At 40.8% G+C, this 27,523-nt stretch overlaps 3 protein-coding genes and 1 long non-coding RNA gene across 9 annotated transcripts; 2 read left to right on the top strand and 2 right to left on the bottom strand.

Moving 5' to 3' along the window:
• Positions 1–251: 251 nt before the first annotated feature.
• Positions 252–9,450, top strand: hmga1a (high mobility group AT-hook 1a). 3 transcript variants are annotated; one of them, XM_029622142.2, is made up of 5 exons: positions 252–592; positions 1,491–1,585; positions 2,850–2,930; positions 5,099–5,155; positions 7,235–9,450. In XM_029622142.2, exons 2-5 carry the CDS (start codon positions 1,505–1,507, stop codon positions 7,292–7,294), a joined length of 279 nt encoding a protein of 92 aa, XP_029478002.1. In that variant the 5' UTR covers positions 252–592; positions 1,491–1,504; the 3' UTR covers positions 7,295–9,450. The 3 variants fall into 3 exon arrangements, with proteins under 3 accessions (XP_029478002.1, XP_029478001.1, XP_029478000.1); XM_029622141.2 differs by having other exon boundaries at positions 256–377; positions 1,491–1,603; XM_029622140.2 differs by having other exon boundaries at positions 258–592; positions 1,491–1,603.
• Positions 9,451–9,615: 165 nt separating this feature from the next.
• Positions 9,616–15,387, bottom strand: LOC115102315 (small integral membrane protein 29-like). 3 transcript variants are annotated; one of them, XM_029622138.2, is made up of 6 exons: positions 15,313–15,387; positions 13,194–13,271; positions 12,806–13,089; positions 12,654–12,679; positions 12,364–12,469; positions 9,616–11,257 (listed from the first exon to the last, which is right to left on the bottom strand). In XM_029622138.2, the coding sequence occupies exons 3-6, from the start codon at positions 12,911–12,913 to the stop codon at positions 11,189–11,191; spliced, it is 309 nt and encodes a 102-aa protein (XP_029477998.1). In that variant the 5' UTR covers positions 12,914–13,089; positions 13,194–13,271; positions 15,313–15,387; the 3' UTR covers positions 9,616–11,188. The 3 variants fall into 3 exon arrangements, with proteins under 3 accessions (XP_029477998.1, XP_029477999.1, XP_064861503.1); XM_029622139.2 differs by lacking the exon at positions 13,194–13,271; XM_065005431.1 differs by lacking the exon at positions 15,313–15,387 and having other exon boundaries at positions 13,194–14,806.
• Positions 14,808–19,319, top strand: LOC115102314 (uncharacterized). The gene is made up of 4 exons (XR_003859434.2): positions 14,808–15,484; positions 16,455–18,076; positions 18,279–18,359; positions 18,556–19,319. It is a non-coding gene; the product is annotated as an uncharacterized LOC115102314 (long non-coding RNA).
• Positions 18,993–22,151, bottom strand: LOC115102313 (suppressor of cytokine signaling 2-like). 2 transcript variants are annotated; one of them, XM_029622136.2, is made up of 4 exons: positions 21,757–22,151; positions 21,255–21,340; positions 20,658–20,889; positions 18,993–20,330 (listed from the first exon to the last, which is right to left on the bottom strand). In XM_029622136.2, exons 3-4 carry the CDS (start codon positions 20,833–20,835, stop codon positions 19,852–19,854), a joined length of 657 nt encoding a protein of 218 aa, XP_029477996.2. In that variant the 5' UTR covers positions 20,836–20,889; positions 21,255–21,340; positions 21,757–22,151; the 3' UTR covers positions 18,993–19,851. The 2 variants fall into 2 exon arrangements, with proteins under 2 accessions (XP_029477996.2, XP_029477997.2); XM_029622137.2 differs by lacking the exon at positions 21,255–21,340.
• Positions 22,152–27,523: the final 5,372 nt, after the last annotated feature.

Genomic DNA, 27,523 nt, shown 5'->3' with positions numbered 1-27,523 from the left:
TTGTAGTCATCTTGGAATTACTTTCTATGAAATAAACATCACATTAAAAAAAATGAGTTGATGGTACATAAACCTAGGGAAATATTTAATAATTGTATATTGCTGGGGTAGTATTTTGTATCTCAGTTGTTAGAGCATGGCGCTTGTAACGCCAGGGTAGTGGGTTCGATTCCAGGGCCCACCTGGGGTTGGGGGTGGATGACGGGTGTTGGGGTGGCCCACTTATCATATCTCCGCCCTCAATGTTATCGCTACTGTGAGGACGCCTCTTTAAATTGCCCTAAACTCCTTGAGGCTGGCGCATTTTCTTTATCTTGAAGAGAGACAGACAGCTATTTTTAGTACGCTTTGGATCGGCAGTTTAAATTTTAAATCAGGTAAATAAAAAAACATTTACTTCTAGTCTAGGGGCTCTATTCTATAGTCTGCTTCTCTAGTTGCTGTGCTGCACAGACTGGAATTTAAGGGGCGGGCGTTGTGTAGCCTCTGTCGAATATATAACAAGAGCTTTAGTTAAAGGATTCAACCGGTAAAACAAGCGACTGGTTTGTGCGGGAATTCGTTCGAGGGCCATAATCTTCAAGAGATCAAGGTAGGAGTAATCCAAACCATTGCGGTGAACACAAAACTGACCTTGCATACAGTCACGCCTACGTGTTATTTTGACATATAATTCGATAGGCTGATAAGCGTAAATGTTGTAAATGTTATTTGATAACCTCGGGTGTGCTGATTTTTGTACTCATACAACGATATTGCATACAATCTATGCCGACTGAATTTCGAGAGACGGTCTACCTCGTTTATTCTCTTTTTGTTTTCATTTGCCTATTCTACGCACTGAATCTACTGGGTATCCGTAGCGACTGGGCTTTAAACATTGCTGAGCTGTTGCAGCCTACAGCAAGCCAGGACATTTCACTACTTGCTTGGTGTACACTGTCTCCGTTGCGCGGAATCGTGCTGTATGTAGGCTATACCAGGGTTTCCCAAACTCGGTCCTGGGGCCCCCCTGGGTGCACGTTTTGTTAATGCCCTGGCACTACACAACTGATTCAAATAACTAGCTCATTATCAAGCTTGGATTGTTTTTAATCTGCTGTGTAGTGCTATGGCTAACGTGCACCCAGGGTGGGGGGGCCCAGGACCTCGTTTGGGAAACCCTGGGCAATACAATCGGTTCACACAAGCTGGTTGACTGGCATACCCTGTTTATGTATCAGTAGCATATACCACTAATGGAGCACAAATGAGACACAAACAAACAGTGCTGCAAATACATTGGGATAAGTCAAATGCAATATACATTATTATGGCACTGTACCTACTATGTAATTACACTGTAATAAGACTGCTAATGAAATAACAACAAATGAGTCGGTATTGTTTTTGGGAGATTTCTTAGTATCATACTGTGGTATATGTTATTTACATGAATTTGTGAATATCGGCCCTATTATTAAAACGTTATTTTCCTTTTTTAATCTCAGGATTACAAATCAACATGAGTGACAAGGGTACCATCTCACCAAAAGAGGAGGGGGCAGAGAAGAGGGGACGTGGAAGACCAAGGAAACAGCCACAGGTGAAAAGTGGTTCTGATGTAAGGAGCTTTATAAAACAACACCACCTTTCTTCTGTATGATAGATCATGTGTGACCAGGAAACACTGCCCTACTTGGTTATGGCTCCCGGGCCTGGTTATGCCCACAACAACTAGGGCACAGAGTTTTCCTGGTTAAGTTAACTGGTCAACCAAAACCTGACCCTGCAGTAGGTTTCAGAACCCACCGCAACGCAGTAGCGTTGTCCGTCAGAGGTGTCTTATTCCTATGTAGTTTCACCATGGAGAACTCCTGACTCCATTGTGTCATTTCTCTTGATGTGACTTAGTGTAAAGAGTCATTGGATAGGTCTCTCTTTTTACCTTCCCCACCCCCTCCTCACCAGCCCTGGCTGTGTGCATATGTAATGACGATCAACCGTTGGTCTGGCAGGCTGTCATTGATATGTAACCTGAACCCCTTAAACCAGTGGTAACCCACATACCCCACCTCTGCTTCCAACTGATTGGTTTATATAAGCGGAGTAAAAGCAATGATTGGTCCATGTTGCTGTCACTCTCCTGAGGGTGTTGTTGGTATTGGATTGCGTTGTTGCTAGTAGCTGCTGCTGTAAACAGACTGAGGAGGTAATAAAAACCTGCACCTCCATAATATACAGCCAAATGCATTAATCATGTTTATTTGTGTTTGCTGTTGAACTACCACCATCCCTGTTGAGTGATCATGTTAGCATTTTTGTTACATTGAATGTATTGTTTTGGGCAAATGAGTTTTGCAATTGATGCAACAGTTAAAATCTGCCATAGAAGTCTATTCTGAACACAGGTCTGCACAGTGGTATATTATCTTTGTGTTATACAATACCAATACTTCCTACATATCTCTTATTCACAACTACTATATTTTTGGTCTGATCTAAACCACTGTCATCTAAACCACTGTCAGCTTGTTACAGTTAATGGAACTTGGCAATGTGGCTGTGACCACCTGTTAGTCTTAAAGTAGCAACAGGTGTCAGTTGCGCTGACCTTGAACAGTGCACTCTTAGTGTCATGAATAACAAAGTATTCCATGTAAGAAGCTGCGTGTCGTATCACATCATACATGGAATTAGACTAAGTTGTTTGCCCTCCATAAAAAGACACTTCCTTCATCATTACGTCCATAGTGTCAAACCTTCGGGTGCAACAACTATAGAACCACCATTTTATGCGTTGGCATCTTTGACTGTTCAAATGTAACGCTGCGCTGTCCACCTGACCATTTCCCATATTTTTCTTTCAGGAACCCAGTGGGTCCCCTACTCCAAAGAGGCCCAGGGGAAGGCCAAAGGGTAGCAAGAACAAGACTGTCACCAAGGGCAAGGTAAGGCAATATGTTAGCCCTATTTTACTCAACCGAATGAATTTAACCTGCTAGACTGTCAACTAGGCTTGGCAGCCACCTTTCAGTCGTCCTGCAAAAACCACATTAGACATTTGATCGTGCAGGCCACTGTTGACCATAGATTACCATTAGGGTCAGATGGAACAGCTGTCACCAGCTCCTATAGTTTTAGTTGTCCTTATGGTTTTAACTTGATACTACCCTTAGTTTTCAACCTCATCCTCGTAGTCAAGTACTAAGAAATAGTCATGTAGCCATGACTCTTAATTATCTTTAAGGATCACAGTGGTAGCTAATCTAATAGGTGTAAAGTATTTTGGGGTATCTGTACTTTACTATTTCAATTTTTTGACAACTTTTACATTTATTCCACTACATTCCTAAAGAAAATCGTGTACTTTTTACTCCATACATTTTCCCTGACACCCAAAAGTACTCATTACATTTGGAATGCTTAGCAGGATAGGAAAATTGTCCAATTCATACACTTATCAAGAGAACATCCCTGGTCATCCCTACTGCCTCTGATCTGGCGGACACACTAAACACAAATTCTTTGTTTGTAAATGATGTCTTAAGTGTTGGAGAGTGCCCCTGGCTATCTGTAAAAAATAAAATTATTTGTATTTGCTTAATATAAGGAATTCGAAATTATTTATACTTTTACTTTTGATACTTAAGTATATTTTAACAATTACATTTACTTTTGATATTTAAAACAAAATACTTTTAGACTTTTCAAGTAGTATTTTACCAGATTACTTTTACTTGAGGCATTTTCTATTAAGGCTTCTTTACTTTTATTCAAATATGAAAATTGGGTACTTTTTTCCACCACTGTCTCACCTCCTCCTGTTCAAAGGATGTCCTGTTAAGTATGATTTATAGGTTAACTGTAATTATTTTGGCCCTTTTCACCTCAAGTCTAAAAAATAGCAGCGCCAGAGCTTCCATTTGTAAGATCTTGGGTTTGCTGGCTGCTTAAAGAGACGCCCATTTTTTTCAGTTAATTCCCCCTGACTTCCTGTCCTCCAGCTTCCTGTAGCTTGTCATGCACAGTGTGGTGCAGGTGCAGAGGCCGCAAGCTGACATTACCCCCCAACACACAGCCCTAGTTCTTTTCTCCCTCGCATCACCATAGCAACAGACAAGTTCTATCCCTCGCCCCAACCCCCACGCTCCTCTAGGCGCTGTGTGTGTGTAGGAAAAGGATATAAGTGTGTATATATGCATGTGTGTTTATGTGCAAGCATGGTTAGGGAGTAACTGTTTACATGTAATCTGATTTGCAAAAATATTACTTTTGAAAAACTACATTACTTCTTGAATTACTTTTAAATTCAGAAAAGATGTTTGCAAAAAAAAAATACACCTTTCTGTTTTCTCAATGACATTCAATTCAGCGTTGAACAAATGTTTACATTTTTAACACATTTAGAAAGGAACCAAAATGTTTTTTGCAACATTCACTCAATGCACCCAAGGTTTTAACAAAGTGCAGGACAAGCCATTTCATCAGAACATGTTATTGGACAGCTAGATATAACTAGTTACATTTAGGAAGGTAATAGGTTGCATTTAGTTAAAAGATGAGACATAATAAGGAAACCGTTCTGTTTTCTCAATGACATTCAATTCAGCATTAAAAGGTTTTCATTTTCCCATGTGAGCGAGTCTGACCATAAGTCAGGAAGCACTATGATGACACACCAAATGCGTTTGATGGATCCCTTTTTGTCTTCTAAAGCCTCTTAAGGTGAAAGTATTCTAAAAGTAACAGAAAGTATGGATTTAGGTCATCAAAAAGTTACATTGCCGATTACAATTATGGACATGTAACTAGTAACTGTAACAGATTACATTTAGAAACTAACCTACCCAACCCCGTGTGCAAGGATGGATCTGAAGTGGGCTCGTTTCTTCTTGCCCAATTTCACCAGCTGTCTCTGAGCCCCAGACCAGGTGGCCAGCGAGCTGGAGTGCCCTGTGTGCAGTTCCTGTCAGATTCCCGAGATAATAGCCAATGAACCCAATGCCCTCAAACCATCTGCTTCCTAATATGAGTATTAGTGCCCTCTAGTGACAGTAGATTAGCAGGTTTCTGTGCAGTTAGATTAATTGTTAGTTTTTCTTCCCTCATTTTACAGAAGGCACCAGCAGCCTCAACTGCAGGGATGAAACGCAGGGGAAGACCCAAGAAAGAGGTAAGAGTAGCTCTTATTATCATAGGTGTTAATATTATCTTTAACTCTGACTCACTCTTAAATTGTCACTGTTTGGTTCCCCTCCACATGCTCACTGCTGTTAGTTAGCATGCTTACAGCGAAATTTGGCTTGTTCGTAGAAACAAAAGGACGTAAACGAACAAGCAAACTCGTCGTCCCAGGCGAACTTCAACCCCAGCACCCCCTGTGATTGGTTGAATAAAGTTGTGGGAACGTTTCCAGTGGCTTCTGCTTATCTTCCACTGCTCTTCCACCATAAAAAAACATGGAAACCATTGTGTGCAAATTAAAACGTTCAACTTAACCTTTTCTGTTTGCAACAACCAGCTACCAGGTGTGAAGTCAACTACACCTGGAGTCTGTCGCGTCCTCTTTGAAACAACGCACATTCCAGGTGGCACTGATAATAGCTCCGAATGAGGAATTGGCAAATTTTGGCCTAAAAACTGACCCGTGGGACTCGTTTTCACGCGATTCTGAAGACAGCTGGGACGAGGTAAGCCAATGATTGTTAATAATCTAGTTTTGCTTGTAGTTGAGCTTTGCGTTAAGGAGAATGTGTTCATTAGGTGTTTTGTAGTATTGAATTTGTTGTTGATGAAACTGTAACCCTTAGCTGTACATAACTGTACCTAACTATACTTTCATGATGACTCATGTCCTTTTCTTTATTTATCTTTTTAAGGGAGAACAAACCCCAGAGGAGACCTCGGACTCTGAGGGCCCTTATGTGAGGGCCCTTATGTGCGCTATCTTTCCATTGTCAAAATGTATTCATTGTATTTACAACAGGGTGAAAAGATTGAGCAGGCAAGAGGGAGGCTAGGGAATAGTTTGCATGCAAGCTGTATGCTGGAAGCTATGGTTACATTTGAGGCCAGTTATCCGCCAGATCTATACAAATGTTTTAAGTCTATATATCTCCCGGGCCTGATTGAGAGCCAGGAGAAAGAGCTCATGGAAGTCTTGGCAAGCAAGCCTGCACTGGACTGAGAGACGTATTAAAGGATGCTATGCATTTCTGTTTATGCTATGTTATAGAGCTATTGAGGAACTGTATTTGCCTTACAGACATGCTGTTTATTGATTCGATATTGCACTGGAGTTACTGTTACTGATCGGAAACACAGACCCATTGGTCCGTATTGTATGTGCTTTGTATTATGTACATAGTATTTTATACATATTCACACATCCAATCTTCTGTTTTTTTTTTAAATTACTATTGATTTCTGCACAAGTGTATGTTGAGTTCATTGTCTTGAGTGAGTCTTTGAAACAGACTAGGTATAGTTGAAAATACATGTTTAAGTTAAATCTATTATATTACATTTTTTTATGGGCTTAACCACAATTTCATACATCACTGTTGACATAGTGATACATATTTCAATCCATTCCAAAAATGTCTAGAATAAAGGAATTGTTGCAAAATGATTTAAAAGCGACAGTTTAATCCGGCACAAACCAACCAAACTTTGCCTCCACTGTAAGCATACTCAGGCCTTAAATAAAATAAGTGTGAGTGTAGCCTACTCCCAGAAGCCTGTGTTGCATTGGTCACAGTGGGGAATGACCCATAGTTACCCACCTAACTGCGCTCTCTTTTTATGAATGAACTCTCCTGCACCAGTGGGAGGAGTTGGTGGGAGTTTGAGGTAGAGGGGAGGTAAGACGGGAGGGAGCGAAGGATGCCTCACCGTGTGACTCACCACTCAGATGAGTCACTACAGATGGCCAAGTCCTCCCCTGGGGGCTCTAGGGGACTTTCACGCTGGTTTTGTTTATCAGTGAGATGTGATCAACATGTACACTCCTTCTTCCACTTCAATACTCAGATGTTTCACTAGCAAGGCCACTGTACAAGTCCCTCCCAAATCCTAAAGACTCCCCATAGATACCATTGTTCATATTGCAAGGCAGTTATTGTAGTTGAAAGATTGATGCACTTCTGGTGACTTATATTTAATCAGATCCCCTTTTCTTACTGTCTTATATTTGTGGTGTGAACCAGTAGAAACATGGGTTGACTGTGGTCTGTGTTTGGTGTCTTTTCAGGAAAAGGAGGAACAGGCAACCCAGGAATCATCTGAAGAGGAGGGGGAGAAAGACCAGTAAACTTGCAACCCATGCTACCTCACTCAACATACTGACTCCCTGTCAACCAGAGCTAGGCTGAATCTCCAATACCGGTGCCACCCCAACCTCTTTTCTACAGTTCACTTTCTTGCCTTCTCGCTAGAGGGTCAACATCACACTTCATCCAACCTCTATTTGCAACTGCACTGGAAAACCAATGGATGTTTCTTAACAAGCATATCTATCAAAGAATCACAGTACAGGCGATGGACAACCGTTTCTCTATGTGTATGTCGTGGTATTGCAAGTCTTTTATACTGGACAAAAATGTATTCGGATGAGTTTTTGGACACGCTTCTTTCAAAAGACAGTGTATAGCACATTCTCTCGGCTTAGTGTTACTCATTTTTTCCCTAACACCGGTATGTTGAGCTGGTGGGTCATATAAACTTGTTTTCTATTGGACAAGAGGTGAATTTTGCCTATACTTGCTGTTTTTAAGTGTGAAGTGCTTAATCTATCCCTTACATCAATTTACCAGCGGAGAAGCTGATATGGAGAAAATACAGTATGAGCATTAAATATATTATTATAGACATTTATAATCTCTGTAGAAGACCTCTCCCTGTTACTTCTTTGATTGTGCAGAATTGTTCCTCCCCCTCCCATCCAAAATAAGCTGTCACCTAACTAGCCTCTGATGTGGCTTGTGCTCATCTCCCTATAGCCTCTTCGGGGCTACACTGGAAAAGGCTTGTGTTAACTAAAGTGTACTGTTACTAATCAAAGATTTGATCGGACTGATTGTGTTTTATCGTGTTCCTCTGGGTCATAACATGCCCTCAAATACCTGAGTAATTGTGCTGCTTCAAAAACTCGTCATAATAATGTCATAATGGCTTAAGGATGGGTAGGGATTCATTGATTGGGGAGCTACATTCTCTCAACACTCCAGGAAACTTCTTTTGAACTCTGTGGCATCTGCTGTTCCTCTTAATGTGGTCCTCCCAGTCTACAGCATTTGTTGCAACCCATGGCCACTTGGTCAGCTCTAGGTGAACTGTGTAACAAACCGTTTGGCCAAACTAAGAGCTGGATTGTTACTGTTGTGGCACTGTTTTATCCAATGGGTCTGTATAATAGCTGATCATTCCATTTTCCCTCTCACTGCTTTACGAGGCCTGTTGTGTGTCGTCATCACTTTGTACAGGATGTTGAAATATTCTGCTTTTTCTGTGAGGATAGTCAGTGCCTGCTGTCTACTCCAGAAAAACAATGTTGTTTTGTTTGTGTTTCTCAGTGTCAGGGATCTCAAGATCACAGTCCAGTTACTGGGTCTCTCCTCCAAACCTATAAGCTGCTACAATCTCAGTTATAAAAACCCGGAAAACTGCAACGGGCCTGACAAGGCCCAGAATCTCATACCTCACTTGACGACAGCTTACTTTAAACTTTCCCATATTGCATTATTCAACTGGTTTCAAATGTACAATGTCAACTCTGGCAAGTGTGTGAGAAATGTTTGTATTACGTGGTCTTTTTTTAATCTGACTGTTATTTGGTATTTTAAAGACTGCCTAGCTACTAGTGAAGGTGTGCTCTCACACCCCCCTCTGCTCCTCTTTGTTTTTAAAGCGAGCGTACAGAGACGGGTCACAAAAATGTGTAAAGTCATGAAGATCTGTCAGCTTTGCAAATTTGTGTTCGCTGACTGGTAGATTAGACGGTGTGTTTTATCTTTTTAATAAATCCTACTTCTGGTGCACTGAAATGTTTGCTTGATTCAGATTGTCATGTGTGTTTAGTGACAAAGACTGGGTGTTCTCTCCAGGTTATTCTGTTGTAGACCTCGGTGCGGCTTTGGCACCAGGCGCTTTTCCATGTATGCATTCCTCAACGGCACCCTATTCCCTTTATAATGCACTACTTTTGACCAGAGCCCTGGTCAAAAGTAGAGCACTATATAGTTAGAGTGCCATTTGGGATGCATGATGCTCATGTGGAACTCCGGTAATTACATATATCCATTCACAGCTGCAACTATTTTGACTATGTACCAACATCATCCATGTTATGTAATTCATTCAAGTTAATGAGATGGGATCATTCTTTTTAATATACAATGTCTATATTTCTATTGCGCACTATGACAATTTGTATCCAGAAAGGGTCAATAAATACAAGAATTTATACTTTTTTTTGGTCATGCCTTGTCCTGCATCCTCTTCACCGTCTTTTGAGAATAACTTAAGCCAGACTAATGTATACTCTAGACCTATTACACAGTTTATAATTGGCTTATCCCCGCTCTTTCAGTTTCTCCAATTGTTACTGATATCAAATGATTACAAAAGACAGGATAGGAACTCCTTTCCATTTTATTTTTGCTTTACATCCAGACCATCTATAAAAAGTCCATATTCTCACTAAGATGCATACACGTTTACTTCATGGACAGACAATTAGTGCTTCAATTGAAAAGCAACAAAAATAAATCAGTCTTGAACAAGTGTGCAAAATCTTGATAAGTGATGTCAAAATTACATGTAGAATTTGTATTTTCATCAGTAGTCTATCCTGTATTTTCTTTTCAGAACACACTCCGCATTTTAAATGCATTGTTTAATGTGCATGGGAATTAACTCCGACTTTATAAATAGTGGAGCGTAATACGTAGCTGTTAGCATTCAGGAAAAAGTCAATTATTCAAATCAAAAGTCTAAATTCCACATTCAAATTAATGGAAATACATGATATTTCCCTGTTTAAATTATTGAGTGGACTCCTACATACATATACATGCGCTGATAAGATGGTTGATTTCAAATGGGAGCCTTCATCTCTCATCCTGAATGACATTCACAAATGCAAGGAGGAAAGGTGGGTAACCTAGACTAGAGCACATTATACAAGGATGAATCACTGTTCACTCATTTCTTTACCGACACATGAGGTTTCCTGCATACAGTCAGGCCTATGACATTCTTCTGCTAGAAGAACAACAATCCTGTTGCCCTGTCTTCCAGACAGGACATTTTTAGGGCAGTAGTCACAGCTAAATAATGGAGAGGAGTGGGTGGGGTAGGGGAGGCTGGTTCACTACCTACATTCATTGGCCATTATGTGACATCCCAGATACAGCCAGAGGGCTCTCTCTCTGCACATCCTATTTCTGAATGTGATGTTTGAAACAACTCAAGTGAAACAAAATAGAGAGAGAACAGGAAACAATCTTGCTCTCTCTTCACCACCATTTTATCATCACATATCTGGATGATGACGAGAAGGAGGTATTACTTTGGTTGCTTTGATAATGGTATTCACAGTGCAACAAACAAGGAAAATTGCAGGACTCAAATTGATTGACTGCACATCTGTGTAACTTATGACATTGAATAGTGAGGGACATAGTAACCTAATTTTACACCACTAAAACTAGTAGTACAATGGGAAGCATCCCACCCAAGGTCAAGGCTTTGCTAATCTCACTGGTATAGTACCACTTAAAACAGTAACAATGGACATTAAGGCAAATGTTGCAGTAACACCCACATAATCATACACAAACACAGTTTAAAAAAATAATGAATAAATAGTCTCAAATAAATAATGTCCACTAGTAGTTAGCCAACGTGTCGTGGTTTAGGGTATGGCTTTCGTGAAAACGGGCATGGCTTCAGAGGTTCACATAATAACCAACCTCCCCTTAGCTTAGAGGCTGACGCTGTACAAAGTAAATGCTCCAAAAGAGATGGTGATGACTGATGGATGATAATGACAAAGATGATGATGCAAAGGTATGACAGGCTGTTCCTATTTATCATGCTTTTCCTAAAAGAAACTTTGTGTTTTATGATTGACAAATCTGGCATCTCAAGGGTTAACTCCACTGATCTGTAGGATGGCACAGATCGATGTCCTGCTCCAACACACTCATGCATGGGCATCTTTCATCAACAGGGGACGTTGCTGCTGGTAGGACCGTGCCCAACCCTTCACCACCTGAAGACACATACTAGATTTTAGATCAACTCATCTTCCTCATTGCTGTTGTATTTGAAGTCAACACCTTGTGAGTGACTCACAAAGTGTGCCTAAAGCTGAACTGACTTACACCCATGTTGGAAACAACAGACCAAGCTCCAACAGACCCAGCTCAGAGTTCTTCCCCCACGTGGACGACACAGAGTTTATACCGCACGCAAATGGAAAGTGATAGCATGTCAGGTGACAAAATTGTCTGGAAGAATCAGATAGAAAGGCATCCAACACGCAGTCAGACTGCTCCGTACTCTAATTCACATATAAGCGATTATTCTACAGCTCTACTTTCTTGACTGATCTTTATTTTATTTTTTTAATTTACAAACAAAGATGAGCCACAAGTTGCTCCATTTTATACTACTACATCAAAGATACTGGCCAGCAGAGTTTTTTAAATTTTTATATCTCAGTGTTGTTTCCAATGGGAGCAAATTAAGCATAGTGGGCAGAACAAGCAAGGAGGTGGGCAGAGCCAAGCACGGGTTTGCAAGATCTTATTGGCCCTTTTTAGCACGCATTTCCATATTTCCATTAGGGAACGTCTTCTCTGTGAAGTGTGAATGTGCAATAACTCAAATTTGCCTTTGGACTCCTCCTAAACAATGCAAGTTCTTGAAACTTTGGCAAAGGGTCAAGTCTACAAAACTTAGTGCACGCTGCTCATAAAATATTGTCATTTTGGGAACAGAAAACTGTATTGATATCGAATGTTTCATCGATGAGAACATTTGCACAATGTCAGACAAATGTCATCTAGCTCCATCTTCTCACATTCCCCACCACTGGACTTCCTCTCATCACCATACTTGGTGGTGAGTAGAGGTTCTAAATGGATGCTTCAGATGTATACATCCTTTGAGACATCCGTCTCCTTCCTCTATCTGTGACTACATTATGTAAAAAAAAGGCCTATATTTATGCGTGGCCAATGTCGCCATCTAGTGTTTGTAAAAGTTTCACATTTTATTTTTCGTATGGAATACAAGTGCCACATAGGGAGGGATCCCAGATGTTACTGCAGCTTATCAATTGATTCATAGACCAAGACGAGGGTTAAATCATACCTTAGTATCTTCCTCTTTCCACAGCATTTCCTGTTCAACTTCATGTAATTCTTCTGAGGGGTCGTAGGTATAGACTGGAAGCAACTGGTGCCGGAGCCTGTCAATTCTAAAACACACAATAGGAAAGGAGTATACCGTGACATGGTGACCAATGTAAGAAGACTCTTTTTGGACATTATTGCAGGAATTCTGGGTATTGTTCAAAAGGAGTTGGCCAATTTAATAAGCAACCATACACATGCTGAGAGCAATAAAGAAGAGAATAAAATGAATTCATAAAAGCAAGTTACCTTCTCTTCCTGCGCACATACATCACCTGCAATTAAAGAAAATGTAGTTAAGCTGGTAAAAAAAAAAAAAATTTAAGCTGTAGCTCATCAAAGTAGTAATTCTTCACTGTATCGATGTAGGCCAACATGTGATGTCCCTGTTAGCCACTCACCACAGCTGCAGCTATCCCGATAAAGGTGATGAGGAAGAATGGTACCAACACGGAACTGACTGCCACATCCCCGTCTATGATGGCAGGGGGCTGAGTAGTGCTGTTCATTGCATATGTTTGGGTGGAGGGTGGGACAGGCAGCAAATCCCCAGTTGGAGGGAGAAGTTGGGCGGCAGCAGTCCTCTCCTCAACAAGTTAACTCCCAGTTGTTTTTGTCTCATCCTTGTTGTTCATGTGACTTCCACATGGTCTCCTCTTCCTTCACAAATCAGTGTGAAATATGCCTGATGGAGGCAAAAGACCACATGCTGGTAAGAAATATACAAAAGAGGGAAAAAAGGCAGAGAAATCCTAATCCAGATTTTATATAGATCAGGGCTCAACATACAGGGCTGCCCGCTGGCCAGGGGAGGTTTTGGAAACCCTCCAGGCGAGTCAATCATCCACATCAGTGGCACGCTTCAGCCTGTGGAAAAAATATTGTAATAATGCTATTTTTCAATCTAGGTTACTGTATAAAAATGATGAAAAAAACAGATGAATTCCTGAAACTCTTAGTTTGTTATGTAGATTAATAATCACACACGCCCATACACAACCTAGTTTGAGTGGAATAATCCGATGGGGAGCAAGAGCGCGCAGCTCTCAAATGGTTGTCACTTTGAGCAGCTCAAATCAAAGTTTATTGGTCAGGTACAGAGATGTTATAGCAGGTGCAGAAAAGGCTTGTGTTTCTAGCCCCAACAGTGCAGAAATATCTAGCAATACAAATAAATAAATACACACATAATCCAGAAAATTGAGAAACATCATAATGAGCAAAGTGAGAACAGAAAATAAAAATATATAATGTACATAAATATAATGGTGTGAAAAGACAGTATGGACAGTATATGGATAGAAAAGGTGCGTACAGCAGTAGTTATATAGAATACAGTATATACACCTAAAGTTGGTAAAACAGTATGCAAACTTTATTAAAGTAACCAGTGTTAAATAACTATGTACACAGGGCAGTAAGGTGCAGGGTAAAGTATCGGGTGGTAGCCGGCTAGAATAGTGACTAAGGCTAGTGGTGACTGTTCAACAGTCTGATGGCCTGGAGATAAAAGCTGTTTCTCAGTCTCGCCTTCTAGATGGTACTGGAGTGAACAGGCCGTAGCTCGGATGGCTGTGGTCCTTGATGATCTTCTTGACCTTCCTGTGACACCGGGTGCTGTAACTGTCCTGGAGGGCAGGCAATGTGCCCCCGGCAATGCGTTGGGCTGTGGTTGCGGACAGTGCCGTTTCCGCACCAGGCAGTTATAAAGCCCGACAGGATGCTCTCAATGGTGCATTTGTAGAAGTTTCTGAGGGTCTTAGAGGCCAAGCTCAGCTCAGCTCTATTTACTCTTAGATTTTAAAAAGCTAATTAGAGTCAAAGTAGACATCATACAAGACTACAAATCACTGCAAGCTCCTGCACGTCATCTCTAGCTGACACCTTTGCTAACAGGCATTGTGTCAATTTAAAACGGGCACAAGACATTTTACAGAATTGCCCATTTAAAAGGAATTTAGCCAATTTATTCATTACAAAATTTAGCTAACATTAGATAGTTAATCCAGCGATTCTTACCTTTACCTCAATTCAGCAGTCTCGTCCAAATCATCATGGCATTTGTAGGTCTTTATGATTGCCACATTATCAGCTAATTATCATTTCATTTTTGGGGGGTAAATACAGGTCAATATATTGATAAGTCACCTTGCCCTAGAGAGATGTACACGGTTATCAAAACACCATGCCAGGGTAATCCTACACGAAACATAGCCCTTATTTTAGCCGTTTCTAAAATCCCCTATGGGAAGAATCCATTGTGGAAAAACGATTGGAACCATTTCCTTCTTTGACCGCTAGGTTGTATGGGTATTATGACTCATTCTGTGGTACTCTATTTGGATATGCCATACAATTCTATAGTCATGTGATCCACACGATGTCCATACGGGTGGATTTGGGTAAAATGCTGCTCATGTTGAGATCTGATTTCGTGAAATAACACTCATACAAATAATTTAAAGATTTAGATAAGAAGAATTGAATGAATCTGCGCAGCGCCCAGGGCGAAGCACGTGAACAAGCAAAAAAAACTGCTGCTGGCCACCACTACCGCACGAGTCACGACACCGGGTTGTAATGATGGCTTTCTAACTACTAGCCACTACTACTAATCCGATGTTAGCTAGCCTATTATCTTTATTTCTTGGTTCGTTAAAGTTGTTATGCAAGCAATGTCATACATCGTGCGTTTAGCTTACTAAATTGAGCAGCTCTAGCTAGCTAGCTGTCGCATACCAATCTGACAGCACAGCTTATTGGCTGGCGCAGCTCAAGTTATTTTTACATTTGGCTTAATAATTGCAAGTGTTTTAGAAGAGTATCACTTGCGGATAACCACATTGCTAGCTCTAAATTATGTATCCAATTTACCATGATTAGAAAAGTAGTTATAATGAACACTCACCGAATGTTTTTGCTCCTCTGTCACTGTGAAGCTAACCAGGAAGAAAACAAAATAGCACTTTGATTGACAAGCCAACCCACGAATGCAAGCAATGAGTAACGGATGGAAGCAACCAATGAAACGTCTCTGGAACAAACAGAGGGTGAATGATAGCTATGCCCCTGATGTGTCGGTAGGTGTCGCAAAACTCATACTGTACAGCATTCAAGGACTGTCATAGCCACTTAAACTCTTTGGTATACTAGTTATGTATTGTGTTTAGTTTTCTTTTTTCTTTTTTGGTGGATAGTTGTATGGTGGGTTGAGATTTAGTTGTAAGGGTGGAATTAATCCTCGACTAGGGTCAATACTTTTTTTCTGGCCAGGTAATAGGATCAAGAAAAACTCCAGAGCCCAATCATATGCAACAATATTGATTTATTTTTCACTGGGCATATTGAGGTGGAAATGCCTTTGTGTTGGAGTAGCTTATGCATGCATGTATGAGGGGCTAGGCATGTATGGGGGATGGGGGCTGGAAGAGGTGGTGGGAGCAGTGAGAGAGTGGAATCTCACAGTATTTCCCTACTTCCAGGAAAAAGACTGCTGGAATTGCAATTCCATTTTTTCTGAGTGCAGCTGCCTTTGCGCATCCCTCTCTCACCCTCCATCCCTCCGGCTCTGCACCACCAGTCCCCTCCCCTCACTAAACCCTAGAAAACAGAGAACCAGCATGTGTAAACAGATGTCTCTTTCTGTCTCATAGGCAGCCAGTTCAGAGAACATTTGAAATTATATTGTAAATGGGGAAAGAGGGATGGAGATGCATGACAATTGGATCATGTAATGGATCATGTTTGGTAATTAATACAAATAACTACAGGCAGACACAATGAGAGAATACATAGGGCTAATAATTGACAATCCTTAGTCAAAATTGGGGGGAAACAAACATGTATTGTGTGAGCCATAGAGTAGGTAGACCATGGTGACTTATGGTGAACATTAGGAAAAATATGTGTCATTAGTCAGGGATGGAGAAAGCTACAGGACTGTTTCGCTAGGATTGACTGGAATATGTTCTGAGATTCACCCAATATTATTGGGGAGTTCACCGTGTCAGTCTTCCCTGACATTTTCCCTGACATTTTCACTGACTACAGGGAACGGATGTCCGTGCACGCCCCTATCCACGTCGAGGGGGCTGTGGTGGAGTGGGTCGAGAGCATGGTCCAAACACACCAACACGGTCGTGAAGAAGGCACGACAATGCCCCTCAAGAGGCTGAAAAGATTTGGCATGGGCCCTCAGATCCTCAAAAAGTTATACAGCTGCACCATTGAAAGCATCTTGACTGACTGCATGGTCCAAACACACCAACACGGTCGTGAAGAAGGCACGACAATGCCCCTCAAGAGGCTGAAAAGATTTGGCATGGGCCCTCAGATCCTCAAAAAGTTATACAGCTGCACCATTGAAAGCATCTTGACTGGCTGCGTCACCACTTCGTATGGAAACTGCTTGGCATCCGACTGCAAGGTGCTACAGAGGGTAGTGCGTACAGCCCAATAAATCACTGGGGACGAGCTCCCTGCCATCCAGGACCTCTATACCAGGTGGTGTCAGAGGAAGGCCCTAAAACTTGTCAGACTCCTGCCACCCAAGTCATAGACTGTTTTCCCTGCTACCACATGGGAATCAGTACTGATGCACCAAGTCTGGAACCAACAGGACCCTGTACAGCTTCTATCCCCAAGCTATAATAAGACTGCCAAATAGTTAAATGATTAACCAAATAGCTATCCGGATAATCTGCATTGACCCTTTTTACACTAACTCTTTTGACTCATCACATGCACTGCTGCTACTGTTTATTATTTATCCTGTTCCCTAGTCACTTTATCCCTACCTATATATACATGCAGTATCTACCTCGTACCCCTGCTCATCAACTCAGTACTGGTACCCCGTGTATATGGCCAAGTTATCGTTACTCATTGTGTATTTATTCCTTGTGTTATTATTTTTCTGTTATTTCTATATTTTTCTCTCTACATTGTTGGGAAGGGCCTGTTAGTCCACACCTGTTTATGAAGCATGTGACAAATAACATTTGATTTGATTTTGAGGGGATGGAGAAAGTAAAGAGCAATCATATTTGGCATGAGTAAGTTTGTCCTATTGTAAGACCTCAACTCATGTTGGTTCTGGGGAGATGAAATCATCTTTTTACTTGTGGGTCTAGGTAAACCTAAATTAATTCAATACATGGACATGTACTGTACATGGACTTGTTGCTCTGCTGTTTTTGCTGCAGTTTGAACCTAGAATAATGTGATTATTTGGGAAGTTCTAAAGAGCACTTCTACACCGGAGTAAGAGGATGAACTCTGAAGAAGTATATTTGTGTTTATTCAATCTACAGTAAAAAGGTCATAAATGTATTTTCATTAATCATACCCGCTATTTCAATAATTTACAGAACAGTACGTTATGTTCAAGGTCAGGGTCTTCTAAGGAAGTCCCTTACTGGGAAGTAAGCGGTAGATAAGAGTGTGTAATAAAAAAGAACTGTAATAAAGATGTCTATTGAGACAGAAACAGAAGCCATGAATGAATATGGCAAATTATGAAAAGTGATTATTCAAAATGGTCTTATCCCACACCCTGTCTTTCTCTGTCTGTCCATCTCTCTTCCGCTCTCTGTAGTTGGTGCTTTGAGTGATAATCATCTAGGGGTGAGTTGTGGTTGCAGCAGCCTTCAGGAATCCTTTTTCCAGGAATGGTGAGTCACTCAACAAAAACACACACACTCAGACACACACACACACACACACACCTCTGCATTAGTGATATATCATATGACTACAGCATAAGCCCCAACCTTTGCTGTGCACTCATGCAGTATCTCTCTGTAATGACGTAAGCTGGGAGTGGGGAGATTGTTTTTGTACAATAATCAATGAATGTCCATGTTGAAATTAAAGGAAACACCGGAGAACCTTCACCAGAGAACCTATGGGTGAAGATGGGGTCAAACAGAAACAGGCTTAATCATTCTGGGAAAGGTAAAAGAGGGCTTACAAGTGCAGAACTCCTCCCCCCTCCCCCATCACACACACACACCCTGCAGCAAACACACACACACACACCCTGCAGCAAACACACACACACCCTGCAGCAAACACACACACACACTATTGTTCGTAGTTTCTATGGTTTCCTTAAAGAGCACTGCATTTTTCCCTGTCTTTACTTTCCTAGAAAGAGCGGTGAGCTGAAGCTGAGCAAACCAGGTCAAGAGATTAATCAAAATACTGTCATAATGCACCTTTGCTATTCTCAATCATTCTCAAGAGGCAGATACAGGGACAGGTATAAAATGGGCAGTTATAAAAGATCACATTTTTATTACAAAATGGTTTATCTAAAAACATGTAATTGCTCTGTGGCAAAATCAATAGATGAGGCTTATACTTGATTTTCACATTTAAAAAGCAGAACATTTCATGGAAACACAAATAATGGTCCATTAATTTAGCATATCTTCTAGGTTCATTTGGGTTTATTGTAGCCTCCCATAGGAGGCTTATAGTAACTAATATGTTCTGGAACGTATTCAGTCTAATGACTAAAAACAACAATTCTATATTTAATCATATTCCCTCAAGTCCAAAATTATAAACAAACAGAGACAGTGATTTCTTTTTTTACCAATACAAGATTTTAATGTTCCCTGTTAAACAACTTAACCAAAGTATAACCACAAAAAAAGAGAAAACATGCCACACTCTCTCGCATTGCATTCTTATATTGTTTCAATTGGCCAATTCCCCCGACCTTGAGACATAGATCAGTGATCATCATAAAAAAGAACAACAATATTAATGGAGTTAATTTGGCTACTGTCACACATGAAAACAGATCAATGTCAAATCCAAATAGCTCTGCAAAATGGTCGCAAATAAACCATGATAGAAAGAACACTCATTTACACATAAGGCAGTGTTGAAGGATATGAGGAAGCTTCACAAGCAGCATTTTGCTGTTTGTTATTGTGTTATTCCTCAGTTCAAGAGATGGTTATTTCAGCATCTCAAAGATCTATAAGGAAACCTAAGTTGGACCTGAAATTGATTACCACAATGACAGTCTTTTAAAAATAAAAAAAAACCTTAGTGAGATCAGCTAAAACTACACAACCTTGATAATGACCAAGTTACACTCCAGGATTCAGAAAAAATAGGAATGAATAGGACATTCAGATCCGCCACTTTTGCAGCAAGACTATGGTCCGGAAATCTTCATGATTCATATTAATCAAAAATCCCCCACAATAAAAGCCATGGTATGAGGTGAAATAGTGTATTGTGTTTTTAATTAATGTGGTCCATTTCTAATGCAATAATCTTTCTTCAATACTGTTTATAAAGCAATAACAAAGCTCTTATCTATTTTCTTTTGTATGTTATTTTTTTCAGCACTATATTAGGACATTGATCGAAATTGTCAGATTTAACAGTACAATTCAGGAGTATCAAAAAATCTGATTAACATTTCCTACAACACAAAAGGGTATTCCAGCAAAAAGTCCCGTAGCCGCCTAGGCAAGGGTAAGTCCTGGTGACAGCGAGAATGCTGGTTGATAGTGATGCGGCAAAGGTGCTGGAGACTAGGGGAGACTTTATGGAGGGGCCGGGTGAGTTTGAGCTGCAGAGTTTTCTCTGTAGGGGCCGAAGGGTTACCCCCCCCTGTGTCATTTTGAGTGGCCAGATGCTTGTAAGTCAGGGCATAGTGCTGCACCAGATCTACAGCACCCTCAAACCGCCGCAGTCGTGGCCGTGCCACAATTACAGAGTCAAAGCCAAACATGCCAGTGGCGTGCTCTATACGGAGGTGTGTGGGGCCAAGGCTGGTCTTCACAGACAGGGTGAGGAGGTATCCCTGGTAGGAGCTGTCCCGCAAAAGAAAAGTCCCCTCTGGAGCATCAATCAGAACCTGCTTAGCCTGAGCAGCTGTCAGGGGGCCCCAGTACCAGCCTGCAAAACACACAGAGGGGAGCATGAGCAAGAGGGAGAGGGACATGCAGCTGGAAATATTAGATGCATAAGTGTGCAATACGTTTAGTCTGTCAAACATTCCTTACATAATGTCATCTGAATTTAAATGTTAGGCTACATTCATGTCAGATATAAAGTTTGAATAGTGAAAAAAAAATGTAACATGACATTTCAATCGGCTGTAGGTCTAATGCAATATGGTTGTTGTCTGAGCATTCTAAGGAGACAGACAATGTGTTCACAGACAGCTGACTACAATAGTCCATAAATCGAAATGTAGGCCTACAATAACGAAAATATGCCAACCTGACTCCTGAAGGTGAGACATGGCTCTTTGCAACCGTGCGGCATCCTCTCTTGACTCAATTCGACGTGGCTCCAGCTCGCTGTCCTTTAGCCAGACTGCATTGAGCGATTTCTCGGGGGCACTGGTCGGAATAATCATTGGGCCTGAAGGCAATGGTACACCGGAGGATTTGGGCATCCGATGGTTCTCAATCTGTTTTAGACACCTAGCTGTATGTATCCCATCCAAAGTCTTAAAAAGAACGTTAACATACACACAAATCAACTAAAGCTCATACATACAAATTGATAGGAGCCTAATCAGTTGTATAAAAATGATTTAAAGAATTTCCATTTCCAAAAGTCAGACATTGTGACGCCTTAGCCCTATAAATTAACTTGTGTTAGCGTCACTGCATGATTTGAATAATTTGCTGTGTTGAATAGCCTATGCGTCCTATATGTGTCCAAATAATTCCACTCACTACATTAACTACTATGGTCGTTCGTCAAATCTTAATGGAAAATACAGTATGTCTTAGACTAAAGTTGTAGGCTCACATCTAGGCCTATAATTATATTTATAAAATCGGCTTTTGAAATTGGGCTATTTCTCACCTTTACGAGCCTAAGTGCGTTCTTGAAATCCCCAGAGGTCTAACCCTTGAAATAGCCTTTTCAGAAGATCTTCTGCAGCCTAACTCCTAGAACCAAATGACACTAATTAGGAATATTTCACGTTTTTCACAGTTTATTTAAATGTTTCACCATTCTACATGAAAGTGGTCTAGTTTGCGCAACGGTAGTCTGGATACATCCTATAGCCAAACATAGACTTCATCGCCGATAGCCAATATAGAACATGCAATGAGATTCAGTAGCTTACTACTTAAGAGTATGTTGAGTAAAGTGTGATGTGATTGTATTAAAAAAATGATTAATAGGCTAAATGCTGCGAACAAAATATGATGCCGAATCTCTCAATTCACGTCTTCTTGGCGCATAAACCACTTTTTGGCATAGAAACCGCATTACAATTAGGCTTCTTCTGTATTGGAGAACATACATTCAATAACGCAGAACATTTATATTGGCTGCTGCAACTGATTATTCATTTTACCTGCACTGGTTAAACAGTTCATGTCCTCAGCAATTCAAACTGAAGCCTTGAGCCACACAGCGCAACGAAAGATCTGGAGCACTTGTTTGGTATCCTGCATGATGTATGATATTTTCAGGGATATATTAAACAAACAATCCACAATATGTCACGATCTGCCCTCTAAATGCACGACCTGGCAGTCTATCAGTGTGTACTCTTTACCAGTCTAGGGTCTGGGCACTGAGTTTTTTCGTTTTACATTGTTTCCTTTCCTAGTTTTCCTTGTTGACGGAGCGCTCGTCTTTCCAGGAACATTCCCAGAAAGAGGGGTCACGTGTGCATGATATGGTCTCAGTTCCACCAATCCATGGCCCAAACGATGAAGTCACCCACAGCCAAAGACGGAGCGGAAAGCGGTCTAAGGCCCACTGAAAGGTGCATTCCGTAAAATGTCCGATACGACTTTACATTATAGCTCGGAATAGTGATAATAACATGGTAAAAATGCATAGCCTATTTACTTATAATGACCTATTAATGAAAACATGAATTTCAGTAGGCTATAATTATGTTCTTATTTCATGGAAATAAATACACCATACAGCTTTCCAAAATAATGGAAACACCAACATAAAGTGGTGGTTGTGCCACCAGAACAGCTTCAAGGCGCCTTGGCATAAATTCTACAAGTGTCTGGAACTCTATTGAAAGGATGCGACAACCATTCTTTCACGTGAAATGCCATAATTTGGTGTTTTGTTGATGGTGGTGTAAAACATTGTCTCAGCGTTGCTACAGAATTTCCCATAAGTGGTCATTTGGCTTGAGATTTGATGACAGAGACAGCCATGGCATTTGGTTTACATAGTTTTCATGCTCATCAATCAAACCATTCAGTAACCACTCATGCCCTGTGGATGGGGGTATTGTCATCCACTCCCATCAGGATAGAAAGATTCACCATACAGTAGGCTGAAGGTGATCACTAGAATGGCTGTGTATTTACTAGCGTTTACCTTGCCCTCTAAGCGGTTGAGTAAACCTAAACCATGCCAGGAAAATGCACCCCACCACCATAACCGAGCCGCCAGAACCCTCATTTACTCAAGTGTTTCCATTATTTTGTCAGTTAGCCTACCTGTACTGTGTGCATGTATAGACGATAAACAATACTACTTGGAATTGGTTTTTACCTAAATCAAATAAAAGTTTATTGGTCGTGTACACCGTTTAACAGATGTTATAGCGGGTGCAGCGAAATGGTTATGTTACTGGCTCCTAACATTGCAGTAAAATGTAAATCAAGTAGGCATACACAAATAATAATAATAATAACAATGTTTCATAGCCTACCTTATACCACATTTGAGGATGAGGGTTGGCAAATGATCCTTACCACTATGCTTTGTTACACAATTATCTGTTACAAAATCCTCTTGTTCTTGCATACTTTATTTTTTCTATAGCCTTAGTCAGACATTCTTATGAAACATTTACATTAATTGCATATTTTCAGGACAAATTTAAGCAACGTTGGCGTGGATTTTAATGTAGGCATAGAGTACAGTCAAATCTGTGCATAATTTATATACACTGCTCAAAAAAATAAAGGGAACACTTAAACAACACAATGTAACTCCAAGTCAATCACACTTCTGTGAAATCAAACTGTCCACTTAGGAAGGAACACTGATTGACAATAAATTTCACATGTTGTTGTGCAAATGGAATAGACAACAGGTGGAAATTATAGGCAATTAGCAAGATACCCCCAATAAAGGAGTGGTTCTGCAGGTGGTGACCACAGACCACTTCTCAGTTCCTATGCTTCCTGGCTGATGTTTTGGTCACTTTTGAATGCTGGCGGTGCTTTCACTCTAGTGGTAGCATGAGACGGAGTCTACAACTCACACAAGTGGCTCAGGTAGTGCAGCTCATCCAGGATGACACATCAATGCGAGCTGTGGCAAGAAGGTTTGCTGTGTCTGCGTAGTGTCCAGAGCATGGAGGCACTACCAGGAGACAGGCCAGTACATCAGGAGACGTGGAGGAGGCCGTAGGAGGGCAACAACCCAGCAACGGGACCGCTACCTCCGCCTTTGTGCAAGGAGGAGCAGGAGGAGCACTGCCAGAGCCCTGCAAAATGACCTCCAGCAGGCCACAAATGTGCATGTGTCTGCTCAAACGGTCAGAAACAGACTCCATGAGGGTCGTATGAGGGCTCGACGTCCACAGGTGGGGGTTGTGCTTACAGCCCAACACCGTGCAGGACGTTTGGCATTTGCCAGAGAACACCAAGACTGGCAAATTCACCACTGGCGCCCTGTGCTCTTCACAGATGAAAGCAGGTTCACACTGAGCACATTGACAGACGTGACAGAGTCTGGAGACGCCGTGGAGAACGTTCTGCTGCCTGCAACATCCTCCAGCATGACCGGTTTGGCGGTGGGTCAGTCATGGTGTGGGGTGGCATTTATTTTCGTTCCCCAGACCTGAATCCAATTGAGCACATCTGGGACATCATGTCTCGCTCCATCCACCAACACCACGTTGCACCACAGACTGTCCAGGAGTTGGCGGATGCTTTAGTCCAGGTCTGGGAGGAGATCTGTCAGGAGACCATCCGCCACCTCATCAGGAGCATGCCCAGGCGTTGCAGGGAGGTCATACAGGCACGTGGAGGCCACACACACTACTGAGCCTCACTTACATCAAAGTTGGATCAGCCTGTGTGTGGTTTTCCACTTTAATTTTGAGTGTGACTCCAAATCCAGACCTCCATGGGTTGTTACATTTGATTTCCATTGATAATTTTTGTGTGATTTTGTTGTCAGCACATTCAACTATGTAAAGAAAACAGTATTTAATAAGAATATTTCATTCATTCAGTTCTAGGACGTGTTATTTTAGTGTTCCCTTTATTATTTTTTAGCAGTGTATATATACCAGGCCCCTAGGTGCGCACTCTGTAGTCTGATACTGCTGTCAGACTACAACCTATCCCGCAAACGAAAATCCTCAGTCAAGCCATCTGCGCTGTAGAATTTGCGTCCGGGCATGCACTGCACATTACGGTATCACGCGGAATATTTTGACAGGGAGAGAAGCTCTGATCTCTGAACCACTTCTAAACAGATTGTGTCGGCAGTGAATTGTGTGATGATGATGTGATATGTTTATATCCAGTAACGTCATTCATTGTATGGACTTTGTTGACACTTTTTCTTGTTTCAATTCGGTATCAACACGCATCACACGCGGAAACACGTGCCTCCCAGGCGGTAGTTCGGTTAAACCCTTTTCAGTGATTGAGACTCCACATACATCAACTATGATTGCATTTGGATGTCAAGAAATAGGCCAAAAATACAGACTTGCAGCAAAGAAACATCTAAACGTATAAAGGCACTGATGAAAAGCCATGATTGGATTTTTCTAATAATTGTAACCTATTGTCAAATATGATCATGTAAAATATTTCAATGGATTTTAATTGAAGAGCTAATTCATTACTGGGTTAGTTTCATCCTTAACACTTGACACCCAGTGTCATAACATGTTATGACATGGTCATAACCATGTCATAATATGTCAATACAGCTGACATAACTTGTCATAACCTGTTATAATATGATCACTTTCATGACACATACTGCATATTGTGACATATATTGTGTTACTTTATGGCTGGTTATGACACCTACATAAGTGTCAAAGCCCACAAAACCTACCACACAAGGCAAAATATTATATTACACCATAGCCTACATGTCAACAGTATGTTTGTTGTATGTATGCTTTTTTTATGACCATATTAAATTCTCATTGTAATTGCGCAGACATTGATGTCAGACATGCACATACCCCAATGCTCTGTTGCTGATGACTGGGATGAATGCAGGAGCAGATTTCAGGAGTAGGACCAGACACCCTATTTTTGACTGATGACTGATATAAGGGAATGTACGTGGTAGGCCGATCTGGCTTATATGATTATGATGGTCATAATGCTTCTTGACAGTGTCATAAAGTGTATATTTGTTGGTCCATGTAAAATGACAACGGATGTCATAAAGTGTATTTTCTACAAGTTACTTAAAATATGATGAAAAACATGACTGCAAAGAATTCATTACAAAAACAACAAAGGATTTAAAAAACAAACTTTAAAACGGAAGGAAACTTCTTGGCAGGGATTTTTTTTTCCAATAAATGTGGGTTTTGACACTCTTATATACAGTTGAATTTGGAAGTTTACATACACCTTAGCCAAATACATTTAAACTCAATTTTTCACAATTCCTAGCATTTAATCTTAGTAAAAATTCCCTGTCTTAGGTTAGTTAGGATGGTGATCCTAACTAACCTAAGACAGGGAATTTTTACTAAGATTAAATGCTAGGAATTGTGAAAAACTGAGTTTAAATGTATGTACTTTATTGTACTTTATTTTAAGAATGTGATTTATTTCAGCTTTTATTTCTTACATCACATTCCCAGTGGGTCAGAAGTTTACATACACTCAATTAGTATTTGGTAGCATTGCCTTTAAATTGTTTAACTTGGGTCAAACATTTCAGGTAGCCTACCACAACCTTCCCACAATACATTGGGAGAATTTTGGCCTATTCCTCCTGACAGAGCTGGTGTAACCGAGTCAGGTTTGTAGGCCTCCTTGCTCTCACACACTTTTTCAGTTCTGCCCACAATTTTTTTAAACCTTTATTTTACTAGGCAAGTCAGTTAAGAACTAATTCTTATTTTCAATGACGGACCTTGTCAGCTCGGGGATTTGAACTTGCAACCTTTCGGTTACTAGTCCAATGCTCTAACCACTAGGCTACCCTGCCACCCCGTTCTATGGGATTGAGGTCAGGGCTTTGTGATGGCCACTCCAATACCTTGACTTTGTTGTCCTTAAGCCATTTTGCCACAACTTTGGAAGTATGCTTGGGGTCATTGTTAATTTGGAAGACCCATTTGCGACCAAGCTTTAACTTCCTGACTGATGTCTTGAGATGTTGCTTCAATATATCCACATCATTTTCCTGCCTCATGATGACATTTATTTTGTGAAGTGCATCAGTCCCTCCTGCAGCAACGCACCCCCACAACATGATGCTGCCACCCCCGTTCTTCACGGTTAGGATGGTGTTCTTCGGCTTGCAAACCTCCCAATGTTTTCCTTCAAGTTCTATTTTTGTTTCATCAGACCAGAGGACATTTCTCCAAAAAGTACGATATTTGTCCCCATGTGCAGTTGCAAACCGTAGTCTGGTTTTTTTTATGGCGGTTTTGGAGCAGTGGCTTCTTCCTTGCTGAGCGGCTTTTCAGGTTACATTGATATAGGACTCATTTTACTTGTTTTACTGTGGATATAGTTACTTTTCAAGCAAAGAGTTTGAGTTTGAAGGTTGTCCTTGAAATACATCCACACGTAGACCTCCAATTGACTCAAATTATGTCAATTAGCCTATCGGAAGCTTCTAAAGCCATGACAATTTTCTGGAATTTTCCAAGCTGTTTAAAGGCACTGTCAACTTAGTGTATGTAAACTTCTGACCCACTGGAATTGTGATACAGTGAATTATAAGTTAGATAATCTGTCTGTAAACAATTGTTGGAAAAATGACTTGTGTCATGCACATAGTAGATGTCCTAATCGACTTGCCAAAACTATAGTTTGTTAACAAGAAATTTGTGGAGTGGTTGAAAAATGAGTTTTATTGACTCCAACCTAAGTGTATGTAAACTTCCGACTTCAACTGTAAGTGTCATAAAATAA

The sequence above is a fragment of the Oncorhynchus nerka genome, linkage group LG20, assembly GCF_034236695.1.
Source record: "Oncorhynchus nerka isolate Pitt River linkage group LG20, Oner_Uvic_2.0, whole genome shotgun sequence".
Lineage (NCBI taxonomy): Eukaryota > Metazoa > Chordata > Actinopteri > Salmoniformes > Salmonidae > Oncorhynchus > Oncorhynchus nerka.
This window is presented reverse-complemented; position numbering and strand designations above follow the sequence as displayed.